General features: G+C 45.6%; 1 protein-coding gene across 3 annotated transcripts in view; it reads right to left on the bottom strand.

Annotated features, from left to right (window-relative positions):
- The window catches only part of Trio (trio Rho guanine nucleotide exchange factor), a 289,368-nt gene that overhangs the window by 180,221 nt on the left and 93,945 nt on the right, over positions 1-15,202 (bottom strand). For all 3 annotated transcript variants that reach the window (XM_034523627.2, XM_076916395.1, XM_076916394.1), the window contains exons 2-3: positions 7,098-7,172; positions 722-836 (exon numbers count right to left, since the gene is read on the bottom strand). In XM_034523627.2, coding sequence (XP_034379518.2) covers positions 722-836; positions 7,098-7,172 — 190 coding nt within the window. The remainder of the gene's footprint in view (positions 1-721; positions 837-7,097; positions 7,173-15,202) is intronic.

The following is a 15,202-nucleotide window of genomic DNA, read 5'->3' as shown; positions in this document are numbered from 1 at the left end:
GGGGCTGGTTGCACTGTGGACCACCGGGAAGCAGAGATTGGTGAATGTTTCTGTGACCAGTGATGGTGTCTTTCTCCTGAGTCTCTTTGCCGGGTGCTTTGGTCCTTTCTTACCCTGACACTTCCTCGGCTGTTCACCTCTTCTTACTCAAGACTCTCTGGGAAACAGAACACTGCTTGCCCACGGTGTTGATCAACATCCACACCAAAACCCTGTCACTAATCTCTCAGATTTGATGGTATCTCCAAACTGGCAAGGCAATGTAACCGAGGTGATAAAGATGTTTAATGCCTCACAAACTTCGAGCTACAAATCAAAAGAATATTTGCAATGCACAGAAGCTCAGGGTAAGAAAGATACGTGCAGGTTGCGAAAAGAACAAGTTTCTGATAATCCAGGCGGCTGGAACTTGCTGTAAGACTCACTAAAGAGCTTCTAGTTTCGGACTCATACATGTAAGACCCTAAAATCCCACCTAAGTGAGTAACTAAAGTCTACCATCAACACTCAACCTTCTGCAATAACAAAGCCCTGCCCTCTGGTTCCTGACCAGAGAGTTTCAAATAATCTAATGATGGTTATAAACATGGCAATAAAAATAAAAAGTTTTAAAATTTTATGTTTGATCTCTGTGGAACTAGACCTACTGTTTAGCTGTCTTCTAGAGGCCACACCCTTGGAACTTGAGAAAACACTGCCAAGGTGATCACGCAGAGCTTACCTGGGAATGCAGGCTAAATAGGAAATGAGTCTCCTGAGATCCTCCTGCCGTATTCTGTCATGGTTGCTGCGGGCTGGAAATGTTAAAATGGGGCCTCCACGCTTATCTCTCCCACCTACAAAATAAACATTGGGAACAAACTTAGGTACAGCAAGATCAGACAGAACCTTCTCCATGCCCTTGCCAGTCCAGCATCTCAATCTAGCCATTCAGGCAGAGCTGTGGCCATCCCTACCACACAGCCAGGAAGGAAGTGACAAAACCTAGCATCTCTGTCATCTTTGTCCATCTCATGCTCTCGCAGGACTCAGGAAATGTCTGGGTTCTAAGGGGCGACTGGGGGAGATCACAGGTGATATGTATGCTTCATGCCTTCTAATGTACAAGAAGAATGCCTCTCTTTAAGGTTTGGAGAGATGGGTACTCTGGTACTGACTACACATGCCTTACTTCCCTTGAGCCTTTCTCTCCTGCTCCCACTCCCTGAGCCCCCCTTCTTCCCCCTCTGTAGCCCCCCTTTCTCCCCTCTCTCTAAGTCCCTTACACTCCCCTGCTCAGAGAGCTATACAGAAGAGGAGGCAGCAAGACTGAGAGCCAAAGGAGGCTGACTCCACGGGAACAGCATCCTCCACACCGAGCTGAGTCACACGAACTCACAGACACCGTGGCAGCACACTGTGAGACCTGCACAGGTTCAACCCAACGGTGTCACACAGACACCAGAACTAAGAGGGCAAAGTGGACAACATTAGGTCCTAACCAAGAAGCTACTGCAACTGATACCCTTTGTTTGGCCAATGGAAAAAAAATCAGTTTTTTCCAATAGAGTCTCACTGGGCATATGACCCACAAACCAGAGCAGGCCTCCCGCCCAGGAGTAGGTGGCCAACACAGAGTGCTCTGTGTGTGTGTGTGTGTGTGTGTGTGTGTGTACACTTTTTGCTTTGTTTTTCATTGTTTGGGCTTTTTGGGGGGAAGGGATTTTAATTGGTCTTTTGCTTATTCATTTTGATTTTTGTTTTTATAAGTTTTGGGATTGTTTGTTTGTTTGTTTGTTTGTTTAGAAAGAGAAAAAAACAAATTGTGCAGTACAAAGGTGGAAAGGATCTGGGAGGAATTGCAGGAGAAAAACGGGGTCAAAATACATTGTATGAAAAAATTTCAAGTAGAAAAAGAACATATAAACAAAATCACAGGTGAGCAGAGAAACTGGAAAGTAAAGCCAGATTAGTTTAAGGGTCGGTGAAAAGTTCCATAAGGGACAAGGGACGACCAGAAAATTCAACCTTGACAGAATGACAGGAAGGTTTCTCCTGGAGTCAGCGTAGCCTGGCTGGACATGGAGGATAAACTGTCATCTTTTTTGTTTGTTTGTTTGTTTGTTTTGTTTTGTTTTTAAATTTTCAACCAGAGTAGATGTTTTGTATATACTTGACTGAGGGAGTGGCACTATTTAAAGGTTGTGGCCTTGTTGGAGTAGATGTGTCACTGTGTAAGCTTTAAGACCCTCATCCTAGCTGCCTGGAAGTCAGTGTAGAACTCTCAGCTCCTGTACCATGCCTGACTGGATGCTGCCATGTCCCCACCTTGATGATAATGAGAACTCTGAATCTGTAAGACAGTCCCAATTTAATGTTGTCCTTATATAAGACTTGCCTTAGTTATGGTGTCTGTTCACAGCAGTAAAACCCTAACTACAACAGTAGAAAAGCATAGAAAGAGAATTCAGCATTCCCAAGCGAGTTGAGTTCTACAACTCTGATAATTTCTCTTCATATCTCAGACTTTGAGCCAGGAATCTCTTACTATTTATTTTCTCTGCCCCATCAAAACATTATCAGAAGGAATATTAATGTGGCTTTTGCAATGTCCTAGATTGCCTTCACATTCATCCTAATCAGTAATGATGGATGAATACTTGATGAAGGCTGAGTACTTGAGCTGATCCATATGTACTGTTCTGTCACATAACTTATTTATAACATAAATTCAACGGGAGCAACCCTGAACCACAGACACTGAACCACATGCTGCTACAGCGCAGGGTTCCACAGGCCACACGCCTGCCACAGTGTGGCTGCACTAGCTGCATGCCTGCTATGGTGTGGCTCCCCCGGCTGCATGCCTGCTACAGTGTGACTGCACCCCTGCTACAGTGTGGCTCCTGGGGCTGCACTCCGAATTTTCTCAGGGGATCTTCACAATGAGCCTGACAAATGCTCTCTCTCAGCCTCAGGTGAAGCTTCAAGGGTTGAAATGAATACAAAAGGACCACAAACAAGAACAATCTTTCATACCAGTGCTTGGGTTGTGCTCTAAAGACAGTGGAAGAGGCAGAAACGTGAGTAAGTCAGAGGTTCCTGGTCATACGGGAGCAATATTTATGAAAGAAGGGAAAGGCCACTGAGAAGTAGCAAGCCATCTTGAAAATGTTCAATACTTTTATAGTAATGCTAATGGCTATAGATTTTGAAATGTCTCTTATCACTAAGATATGACACGTAACAGTTTAATATTTTTCATTTCCTAATGTCTTTTAAAGGCTTTTCAAAAAAGTTGGGGGACGGGGTTGGGGGAAGAGTCAGCCTCCATAATGAAAAGTATTATTACTTAACACTAATAACTCATATTTATGAAATACTCATAAATACATGATATGACATGTGGAATTAGTATCAGTATTATCCAGAGTAAGGGTAGAGGAGACGGGCTCAGTGGTAGAGGACTTCATGAAGTGTCCTGGGTTCAATCCCTACAACTGCAGAGCAGTAATAACAAAAACAGAAGTACTTTTAACTAGCAGCTGGCTGGACCCAAACCACAGGAGCTCCATGCAGCAGCCGACACTGCAGGACCTCGGTGCCCACTCTCACCATCAGAGAGGCCTGTGCCACTACACATCGTGAAGATTCCCCAGACTGTGAATTGTACTTACTGAGCCCTATGTATGTGTAGACTATGCCTTGTCTGCAGACTTCTCACGAAGTGTAATTTACAATGTTAGCAAAAATAAGAAAGTAACGGTAATTAGTAAAACTGAACCTCTACAAGGTTTATGAGTATAGTCTCATTTCTTTCAAAAGTCAAACGTATTACTGTAATAGATGCCCATGAGTGACAGACGTGAAGCAGAGCAACGGTCCTCAGATTCTGCAGCAGCAGCAGCAGCAGCAGCAGCAGCAGCAGCAGCAGCAGCAGCACACTCCTTCACTGGCTCAGCCTTACTCTATGTGTGCTGCTATCACACAACACCATGAGCTGATTATTCTATAGAGATCCGAAATTATTCTCTTACGCTTCTGATGCCGGGACATCCAAGGTCAAGATGCGGGTGGACTGAATCGCCTGGTGAGGGCGACATCCTCCACCAGGAAGGAACTCTGCAAGCAACCTTCCCCATGGTCTTCACCTCATTCCCTGAGAGGAGCCTTCAAGGCCTAACTAACTCTTCAAATCATCACTGCTAACACCTGGCCTTGGCTGGTGTCTTTCAACACAGCATCCTCCTTACTTTAAACATCATATAGATGTGCCCTTTGCTGTCACTCAACCCATCCTACCTATGTACAGAAGTCACATGCTGCTATCCTAAGAATGAAGTGTATTCTGAGAAGTTCATGTTCAAGTTCAAGAAATTCTTTTAGAGACATCAACCAAATAAACATAACTTAGTATCTCAGAATCACTCATCAAATTTGGCTCACTTTATTAAAGTTCTTCTAGCTCTAACTAAGTTTAGCTAATAAAGGCTCTTCCGTTCCTATGGGGAATCTTTATTTGGAAAAGGTCTCATTATGTAGCCCTGTTTATCCTCAAACTTGCAATCTGCCTGGATGTACCCATCTCCCACCCTTCCAGGAAGAGCTGAGCGGTACAGAAGTCTGGGTGCCCAGGAGCAGATGGGCAGTGGACTTCCATCTCAGACACAGGCTTGGCATCTACAGATGGACCTGAGGAATTTACTCCTGGTGCCTCTTGGATTCAGAAGTAGAATCTTTTAGTTACTCCAACTTTTAAGTTGATACTAGCCATCACAATGTCAGATCTGGGCCTCGACAAGTCACTGTGATTAAGAGACTTCTATTCTTGCTGTTATTGGTTCACAATTCTAGGGAATGAAGCATCCTGACTACTGAATTACAAGGCCCACTATATACACAGAGCTTTTGCGAAGGTGCCTCAATATTCCCTGAAATGCTACAAACTGAAGTACAGAACAACAAGGACTCATGAGTTCCAGGGTGGAGGAGAGGGGGAACGGATGAAGATGCTCTCGAACCAAAACGTGGCAGGGGCTGCACTAAAATTCACTTTTACAAGTACTGGAATGATATGCAAATTTACACCATAATGTGTGTGTGTGTGTGTGTGTGTGTGTGTGTGAGAGAGAGAGAGAGAGAGAGAGAGAGAGAGAGAGAGAGAGAGAGAGAGAGGAAGAGGAAGAGAGGAAAGTAAAATTATTTCTGAGAATATCATTCTTTGGAACTTTTCCTAAAAATACAGTATATGTAATCAATTTACTTTTATAATTTCCCACTCTTTCTTTCATATACATGATAACAATAGCCTAAAATTGTCATGAGCTATTTCTGGTCAGAAGCTGAAAACACCTCTTAACTATTGCCTGCTGGTTAGTGCTCTGCTGGCCTTAATAAATTAAAAATGTTCTGTCCTCATTTGTGGTCACTGGAAACCATCTCTCTCCCTAACCCTGCAGAATTAAACTTTCATTGAAGATTGATGAGATCAATACTTTCATTTTTTGATTAGTTAAAAGGCAAGAAGGTTTAGTTTTTTACAGTAAGTACATAATGTACATAAATGTACATAATGTACATAAAGTAAGTACATAATGATAGACTCTGAGTTAACTGCCTAATAATGGAATGAAGGCAAACCCAGCAGTCATGGCTGTCCATCCGTCTGGACATGCCCATCTCCGGCACTTCCAGGAAGAGCAGAGTGAGTGGAACCACAGCGGTCTGGGTGCCCAGGAGCAGAAGGGCAGCAGGCTTCCTTCTCAGACGCAGGCTCAGGGTTCCAGGTGAACCTGAGGAATTTCCTAATGATTCCTCTTGGGTTTGGAAGTAGGATCTTTTAGTTACTCCAATTTTAAGGACAAAATCATAACATAACCAGTCATAAACTGGCACAAGCCATGACACAAACTGTTAGGGATGAGTTGAAAAGAGAAAATAAACATTCCTTTCAAAACTGAGAGAATTGTAATCCATGAGTCAGTCAGTCCATCCATCCAAGTATTTCCAGCAATCCGAACCCCTCTGTCTACTTTTACACTCTTACTAGTCATGCAGCTTCACTATGACTTAGATCATCTGTCTGTCTATCATCTATCCTTCCTTCCATCCATCCATCATCCATCCAAGTATTTCCAACAACCCAAGCCCCTCTTTCTGTCTACTTTTACACTCTTTATTAACTGTGCAGATTCATTACTAGTTAGATTCACTTCTCTAGAAATTAAAAGACAGTATAAACGAGTGAGCAAAGACAAGGCAAGCAAAGACACCATGGACGCGTCATCTTAAATACACACAGAACCACATGCCCTTAGGACACCCAGAAGCAATGTGGTTGCTATGTTGTAATTCAACCTGAGAGGCCATAGGAGCCTGTCTCAGGCCAGCACAGCATGCATGTTTCAGATAGCACAAGGGGTGGGTACCAAGGGAACAGCATCCTGTAGGACTGTCGAGGAGACAGGGCAGTCTCACTCCCGTTCACTGGTACCATCTCGTAAAGCTGCACGTTGATCCCAGGGAGAAAGCTAAAAGGCCTGGAGAGAGGACAGATGTACCATAGGCAGGGGCTGGGCTGTCAGTCTCCACACTGTGGAGAGAGGGCTAGCTATGAAAGGTAGGCGTCTTCTTAAGAGGAGGCATCGGCTAGTAGAAACTGCAAAGACTTTACAGATACCTGAAAATGGCTGCTAACAACCCCAGGAATGGGCAGCCCAGAGGGGGTTGAGCTGGAGGACAGGAGCTGTTCCTTGAAGATGAGGGAAGGAAGAGTCATGGGAGATAAGACCCAGAGGTTGAAAACCCCTCGTGTGTACTTGCGGTCACACTCCCAAGTGCTGACACCGAGGTGTTTAAAAAGCAGCTGTTCCACTTAACAGCTCAGGCAGCACAGTCAAATGTCCGAAGAGTGACAGACAGACGTAGTTTGATCAGCAGCGCTAGCTGGCTTATGATGTACACGCTGCCTTAAAAATGCCTTGCACATTAATTTTTCAAGAATGAAGGAGTTTCAAAGGTCCACCAAATGTTGATGCTTTTATATGCTGTGGCAAGTGAGCAGCTTTAATCAAACTCTGGTGTCAGAGCGGTCAAGTAGAGCAGACGAAAGATTTTACCTGAAAGATAGGCGACTTTTTCCTTCAGAATTGGCAAAACATCCATAGCTTTCATTTCATCATTTTTCCGAAACCCTGAAAGACAGAAAGAAAAGCGTCACCGGGCTGCCTGACTGACAGGTAATGCCCATGTTACCCAGTGCCAAACGTCAACTGTCATCATAGCCAATGAGTCAATTAGGGAACATGTCCCTGTGTGAACACACGAGACTCACCCCAGCATTTTCTTCTATTTTAATGCTGAACAGTGGTCTTTATACACACCCATACACAGTGTCCTTAAAGACTCTCAGCCATGCTAGCCATGATAATTTGTCCTCAGAAGACACAATATGTCATCAGTTCCAATCATTTGCCAAATCTTCATTTTAATCTTGTAGAATTTAGGTGAAAGCAGCATGCATTAGTAGCTTTTTGAAAAGTCTGCTACTTGTAGCACAGCATCACCTCTAGGGGGAGCCCTAAGCCTCCTCTTAGTCTTCTCATCCTGGTTAATAACAATCCTTGCCTGGCACAGAGGGACTTATGCATAACCTACACTGGCCAATGCTCCCCCCTGGCTCCCTCCTCCTAAGCTTTCTGGGTTGTACCCTGCAGAGGGACATCAATGGCTAAGCTAGCCTGTTGCCACTCCAGTTTCGGAGGTAGCCAAGGTCACAGAATTTAAAAAAAAAATCAAAAATCTTAGAAAGCGGAGTAACAATTGCAGCCTGCAACTTAGGACAAGCCAACATGTAAGTGGAATGAGCTGGAGCCCAAACATGCCCAGCCCGCCCGCCAAGAGAGCGCTACCTAGGGACGTGGGATAAAGACTTTCTTCCTTATGCTCATGCCTTGGGCTACTGTCTTGGACTCTAAAGGAGGTCACCATTCTAGGGCTGGATGCCCATTACAAAGAGCACTGTATCTGCCATCGCTAACATACCCTCAGAGAAGCACAGGACAGCTCTCCCAGGCCCGTTTTCCCATTTTTGCTAAATAGCACACAACAAGGATCAGAAACGTTATCCCTTATATGTTCACAGCAGGTGAAAGACGTAGTCTAAGTAAAGAATATTAAATAAGTGGACTTCCAGCGTGCTTACTGGCCCAGTTCTGATATGTCTGTATACACACCAACTCTTACCGGGCAAGCACACCGCCACACACCTGTAATCCCTGCAACAAGCAGGGTGCTTAGCAGGAGGATCCCTAGGTCAAGGAGGTCAAGGGTCAAGGCACCAGAGTTAAACCAAAATGGGGAGTAGGGGGGGGGTTGTGTGCACTTGGCAAAAGCGTGGTGTTGAGTTCACCACTCGTGCTGGCTGGTAGAAAGGACAGAGTCCAGTGTAAGGCTGGGGTTCAGCACAAACTATGTTATGCGCGGGACTGCACTGTGGTAGGTGAAACAGAGAGGACAGATCTGGGGAAAAGAATCCTCAGACTAAGGAAGTATAGCTTCAGTGGCCCAAGCTTCCAGCTTTTTTTCCGAGGGAGCCTCCTATACAAAAGACAAGTTCCATGTGATCTTTCTGAGAAATTAAGCATTTGAACCAGGCAGGTGGCAAGATTCCTTTAATCCCGGCACTCCAGAGGCAGAGGAAGGCAGCAAGAACCAAAGGTCTGACAGAACTTTCAGGCATGACCCAGCCAGGTACCAACAGACGTGAGCCAGAGTTCAGGTCTCCCGGTCACCAGGCCACTTGACTTTCTAGTGTGCCAACTCTCTGTGTCAACAACCATTGCTGTGTGCTGGCAACCCACCAGACTGAGAAGCAGTTCTGATTTCTAGATGGCAGACACCCGAGCCAGAGAGCTACAATTTCACCAGAGGTGCCTCCAGAAGTCTTGAGTGAATTCAAGCTAGTCCCGACAGCTCTCCATCCATCACGGTAACTCACTGCTGCTCGTGGGTAAAGATGGTGGTGCAGCTAATGCAAAAGGTGCAGGCTGAGGACAGCCTGTAACCAAGGCAGACGATGAGTGGTTCCTAAGCAGCGGGAGCCTTATGAGAATGGAGTGACCTGCAGCTATGGATCAAACCTAGAGGTATCTGACAAGAGAAACCCTTGTCTACTGTTTGGGATGGGGGACGGACACGCCCTACAAGCCAGTGTTCACCCAGGTCCTTGTCCATGTCCTAGAGAATATTTATGAAGACAGAGTGTGCAGCTGTTTAAAAATTTTCTTAGAAATTAAAAATGAACAGCTTTTGGCTATAACCCGTGGGTTCTAGACTACACTCCAGAAAGGCCAGATGCCTACGACTTAAAAGGCTTTAGGTGCTGGATTCAGTGGTCTTCACATGGAGGCGTTTCTTTTTCCTTGGGCCACAGGGAGGTTACCCAGCCGCAAAGACAGTTGGAAGAGATCCTTCTGAAACCTCACACCTAATGTCTGGCCCAGAGAGCAAAGAGGAAGAGCACTTTCACTTCTGTGGCCCAGAGGCTCTGCTGATGGACAAGGGACGGACAGAGGAGCTGGTGAGATTAAAAGAGGATGGGTGAAGGGTGGGCAGCAGCCATGGAAGGCAGCTGCCAAGATCAGGGGCACTGAGTGGGGCCCATTTTCTGAACCTTTAGGTTACATAGAACCTACAATAAAGTGAGGAGAAAGGGAAAGAAGCCGTTTCGGGCTCTAATGAAATGGTACTCCAGTACAGTCCCGGTTCCCAGGCGAGGACTAGTGGACAAGTAAACACTACTTCTGGGGTCAGGCCTACAGTGTGTTTGTTGGGGTGCTCATCCGCAGTTAGGCCTTGGTTAGCACAGAAATGACCGTGCAAGGAGGACTCTGTGGAGTTCTAGCTTCCAGTCCCCTGACCCCCTCCCGCCTGTCCCTTCTCTAAATATGAATATTTAAATGTCTTAATAGATTCATCCTTAAGACAGCTCAACCCTGATGTTAAACAACATGGTGGATTCTGTTACACAGTCACAATGCTCTCTGGCCAGGAGCACATCAGCCTGGGATCAATACTAAGCCCGTGTTCCCGAATCTCTCCTGTTTCATAGACTGTGAACCATGCGGCAAATGGGTAATCTCCATCTCCCTCTCATTCGGGCCACTTGCTTTAGACAGAAATAGGAGCTTATTCAAACCTCTGAGTACCGGGTGGAAATGAACAAAACAAAACTAGCAGAGTTTGTCCCCCCTGCCACTCGCCCAGTGTCCCCGAGGACTTTCTATTTTCAGTCTGTAAAAGATCAGCTCTGGGTATTTAGCCTTCAATCATACCATGATTACAACTGTAAAGAGAGAAAATTACCCCAGGAGGAAACGTCCCACAGTTGTCTCTAACAATGGGAAATCTTTTAGGAATCGGGGGCTGGAACATCCACAACCCCACAGTGCAGTGGCTGGGTCCACTGCTCACTTTCCGTCCTCAGACCCTGTGTCAGGGCTGCAGGGCCACTTTATCAGAACAGTTCCCAGCTGGCCACAGAGCTCACTGATGTGCCCACCACGGTGGCCTTCCATTTTCAACATCAACCCACAAAAAGGGAGCAGCAGTACAGTCCTCCATCTTGTTCCCTCCCAGAAGCACCATGGGATACTCCAGGCTGTGTGAGCGCTTAGTCAGCTCAGTAGTCCAGCAGCACTTTCCATGTGGGTGTGCACGCAAATCTAAGATGAACCTCATCAACTGAGGTAAGAGGAAGTTTTTTTGGTGCTGGAGAGATGGTTCAGCGGTTAAGAGCACTGACTACGCTTCCAGAGGTCCTGAGTTCAGTTCCCAGCAACCACATGGTGGCTGTAATGGGATCCGATGCCCTCCTCTGGTGTGTCTGAAGACAACTACAGTGTATTCATACATAAAGTAAATAGATTTTTTTTAAAAAAAAAAGAATATGTTTTTAAACTAAAACAGCTCTTTTTGATAATCCACTCAGGACCTCTAGCAATTTTTAATCATTCTGAACTTCATATACTTGTTCATTTAGGTAAATGTGGTATTTAAAAGCCCAATTGTTCCTCCACAGACAGAGCTCCTGATGGGGTTGCGCGTGTGCCTTGTTCTGAATTGTCAGCCATGTCGCCCGCAAGCTGCTTCCGAGCCGTCTCACAGGTCTCGTCTCGAGTCAGCTACCCCACCTTACGTATTTATTAAACTCGCCGGTGGAAAGACTGAAGCCAGACTTAGGGAAGGACAGAGCATGCCACAAGGAAGACTAATAAATAAGGCAGTATTCTAAAGCAGCCACAGCGAAATGCTAACAGCGAAATGCTAGCTAGTAAGCTGGTAGCTTTTCTTGCTGACGAGCCTCGGTGGTAATTACCGCATTTTACTCATTAGGTAATTGGCAGAGCTCCTGAACACAAAGGGCAGGGTGATAAAACTCCACATCTGCCTGGTGGCCCCGCCCTCGCACTGCTTGCAGAGAGGGTGACGTCACCCTGTCTGAGCAAGCCGCTCCACTGCAGAGCCTGCAGGATGCTGCTCTGGTGCAGGGAGGCAGTGTTAGCACGGTGTGTGGGGGTGGGGGCGGGGCAGCCGTGCAAACTTCTAGATCAGTGTCACAGGAAGGAAGTGTTTTAATGAGTCGGAATCTTCTGTAAATGTATTTAATCATGAAAGAATGTAAGAGAACAAAGGTTATATTTTCACCCTGATACTTACTTACTTATATTAAAAATGCAAACACAATCAATTGATGTTTATGTCATTTTTTACAAAAATACATGACCCCAGATTGAATACGAAAATTAATCACACGCATCAGGAATGTAGACATGCCCATAAATTACCACATGAAAATACATGACAAAATGGATTCTAATTTTTAGTAATAATCACTACTGCCTTAATAACCACTTGATTGGCTAATTCATCCTGTCTTAGAAATGGCAGCCTATAATAGCACAGAGTTATGAAGCGCACAAGCTTTACTGACTCAAGGGAATGTCAACATATAGCTCTGGCTTTTCACTTCTTACCACAGAATATACAGGACAAGCTGAGCTACCAAAAAGATGAAAGGCTTGTTAGAGAATTACAAATGCCCTAAAATAAACGAAGAAATCTGTAGACTCTGTTGACATTCTAACTATGCGTTAATAGTGCAATGGAAGTTAATTCATAATATATTATAGACCAGTTGTCCAAAGGCATTATAAAAGAAGTTCCAACTTGTAGTTTCATAAACTAAAAAGGAAACATGCCCAAGAATGCCCTTTATCTTCTGATCCCAGTCCAACACAGAAACAGAGAGACTGTATTTCTCTAAGTAATGAAAAATAAAGTGCACGGATACCTGCCCCCTCTGTCTCTCTATGCCTGCCTGCCTGCCTGCCTGCCTGCCTGTCTGTCTGTCTGTCTTTGTGTGTGTATGGATGCTTGCTATAACGTCTGACAGCAGATGCCACCCTAATTGCATACGTGTATCTATCTCACTTACGCACACATACAATTCTGTAAAGCCAGCATGATCCACAGACGACGATGCAGAAGAGCCCAGGGAGTTGAATCTGAGTGATAAAACATGATCCCCGAACTATGTGAATGGATACCAGCCCAACCAAGATTGATTGCTAAAAGAAATCCCGGTCCATTATTACAGCAAGCATTCTATTCATTTAAATAGCTGTGCCTGGCTTCCCTTGCCTTCCTCCCTCCCTTCTTCCTGGCCAGCGTTCCTGCAGGTAGCCTTGCTGTATTTGCAGCCTCCTAATCAGTGGCCAATAGTCCTTCTGACCCCAACACTAGTCCCAAGATAGGCTTCTAGCTCATGTCTCCTTCTCCTACTCTCCCTCACAGTTTTCCATAAGGCCCTTCTGTGGCTTCCTGATGCCTTCACAGAATACAGAGACTCCCTGACATACATCTGCCTCCTGTGCAGACTCACTGGCTTGTCAATACTTATTCTCTCCCCAGGCAAAAATAACAAAATCCCAACCATGCTCAACTCCTGGCCCTTTGAACTCCTACACATACCACTAGAACCCCATCATTCCAGCTCCCAGTGCACATTACACATCCCCGGGAAGAAACCCTGATACTGGATTCATTACCCATTCAGCTCCCAAAGTACCCAAGCCTTTGCCACAACCTGGAAATGACCTAATTTTGGTCACAGGGTCACTGGGCACTATATCCCACTGTATGGGGAGCACAGCAGAAAACTGGACAAAAGAGAAACCTCCAGCAGCCATTGAGTCCTAGGAGGGCCAGGCTACAAATGAGCTCCTGAGTCGAGTCTACAAAAATCCCAGACCTAACTAACCATAGACTCTGAAGCCACCAAGCAGCTCACAAAGGCCAGGCAGTTAACGTTACCCATTCTCTTGCTGAGTGATGTACTTAATGACTAGCACCTAGCACTAGGTTTACAGTTCTTTCATGTGTAGTTCAAGACAGGAAAAGGTTCTGCTTTGTGGTTTTTCAATGTAATTAAAGCATTATTTTTCTGCCCTAATCACTACTGCCCTGACCTCTGATAAGGAAGGAAGGGCAGGCCACGCATGCTCAGGGGGCGGACTTAGGAGGAGGCTCATTTTGGTGGCGTCCACAGCAAAGAGGGCGCCAGGGCTATGGGGAAGCCCACAGCTCATAGGCCTGCTTCTCTGCAGTTAGCAGGGTTCACCCAAAAACAGTTGCAAGAAAATGCTTTAGTCATGAGATGCTGTGACCAGCCTGGGCTTGAGGGAATGAAGCTACGTCAACTCCACACAACTCCAGACAAAACTTCTTTGTTTTACATGTCAGCACATACGTGTCCCAAGTCCTGAGCCCCAGAGGGCTCCAGTGGGACAGCTGACAGAATGAATCCCCAGGTTCCTGCCATATGTTTTCTGCAATATGAACAGAACACAACTTAAGCTTCTGTGAGTGACAGATGTCCCAAACAGGCTGGCTTTAGCCATGGCCGCCCGCCTGTTAGTGACCATTACTAGGAAAGACAGAAAACAAATGAGAACCAAAGCTTCTGGGGACTTCAGATTCCACAGGACAAAAAACTTGATCCTAGCGATGAGCCCAGATATGGACTTAAGCTCCAAATCTTATTACATTATACATTAGTAAATCTTATGGATTATTAGTTGATCTCCACACCAGTGTCCCTGACCCTATGTTGGCTTCTGCCCACTTGTTTTGCTTGCTTGTATTTTGAGACAGGGTCTCTCTGTATATGCCTGGCTATCCTCGAACTACCAATGAGACATAACTTCACTAACATGTAAATTCTTAATTCAGCCTCTGAGACGTGGGTTATGAATGGGGACTTCCTTCCTACAGGGGACTTCCCCCAGGCTGCAGGGCCTTGCCTAGCTTGTCACCCTCTGCCTTTACTATACTGTGCACAAAGGTTTCCCATTCCTGAGGAAATATACTGCTCAAGGCTGCTGAGAGTCTTAGTAAGTAATCAGTCGAGTGGCCACGAGTTACATCTAAACACTTAGACCACTATCTTGTTTATATATAAACCAAGGTTTCTAAATATTCAGAAAAATTTGGATATTGTAGGTCTGCTACAAATACACTCCAGTAAGTCACGGACCCCTACATGTGTCAATAAGGTAAAGACATCATGGATTTAATTCCAACATGAGACTCACTAGAAAGCTGTATCGTCAACAATATCCAAGAATGTGGCAGAACTTTGCAGCAGTCAGTTCCCCAGTAGAGCCTTGAGCTGTGTGGTCCACTTGGCACTCATGTTCAGACAGAACACTTACACACACTGATCTGCTAAGCCCTGGGGATTCCCCAACCTGCACAGTCCCTGTTTGAAGACTCTTACTGTCTAACAGAAACCAAGCCACGCACGAGAGCAGCAAACAGCCTTGACTCCACACGCAGGCAGGTCAGCCTGACAGATGAGCATCTGGACATGTGTGGCTCTTACTGAGCTGAGGTGGGAAAGCTGTGATTAGCTGGACAAACTCAACTGCCACCAGTTTCCACTGAAGCACTGTATCATCTCTGGCACGAAAATAAACCCCAGACAACCAAGTCAAGACTCTGAACATGGAGGCCCAAGATGCAGCTGACATTGTCCTTCCCTGCTTCAGCCGACCTGCTTGTCATGACAGTTCTGTCCTTGTTTTCTTAGTGTGCAGTGCAGTTCATCTGTGCCGTGAGGAACCATCCAGGTAATTCCCGCCGGGGTCCTGAGAATGTGGAA

The sequence above is a fragment of the Arvicanthis niloticus genome, chromosome 19, assembly GCF_011762505.2.
Source record: "Arvicanthis niloticus isolate mArvNil1 chromosome 19, mArvNil1.pat.X, whole genome shotgun sequence".
Taxonomy (NCBI): Eukaryota; Metazoa; Chordata; class Mammalia; order Rodentia; family Muridae; genus Arvicanthis; species Arvicanthis niloticus.
The sequence above is the reverse complement of the archived record's forward strand: the minus strand, read 5'-3'. Positions and strand labels throughout refer to the sequence as shown.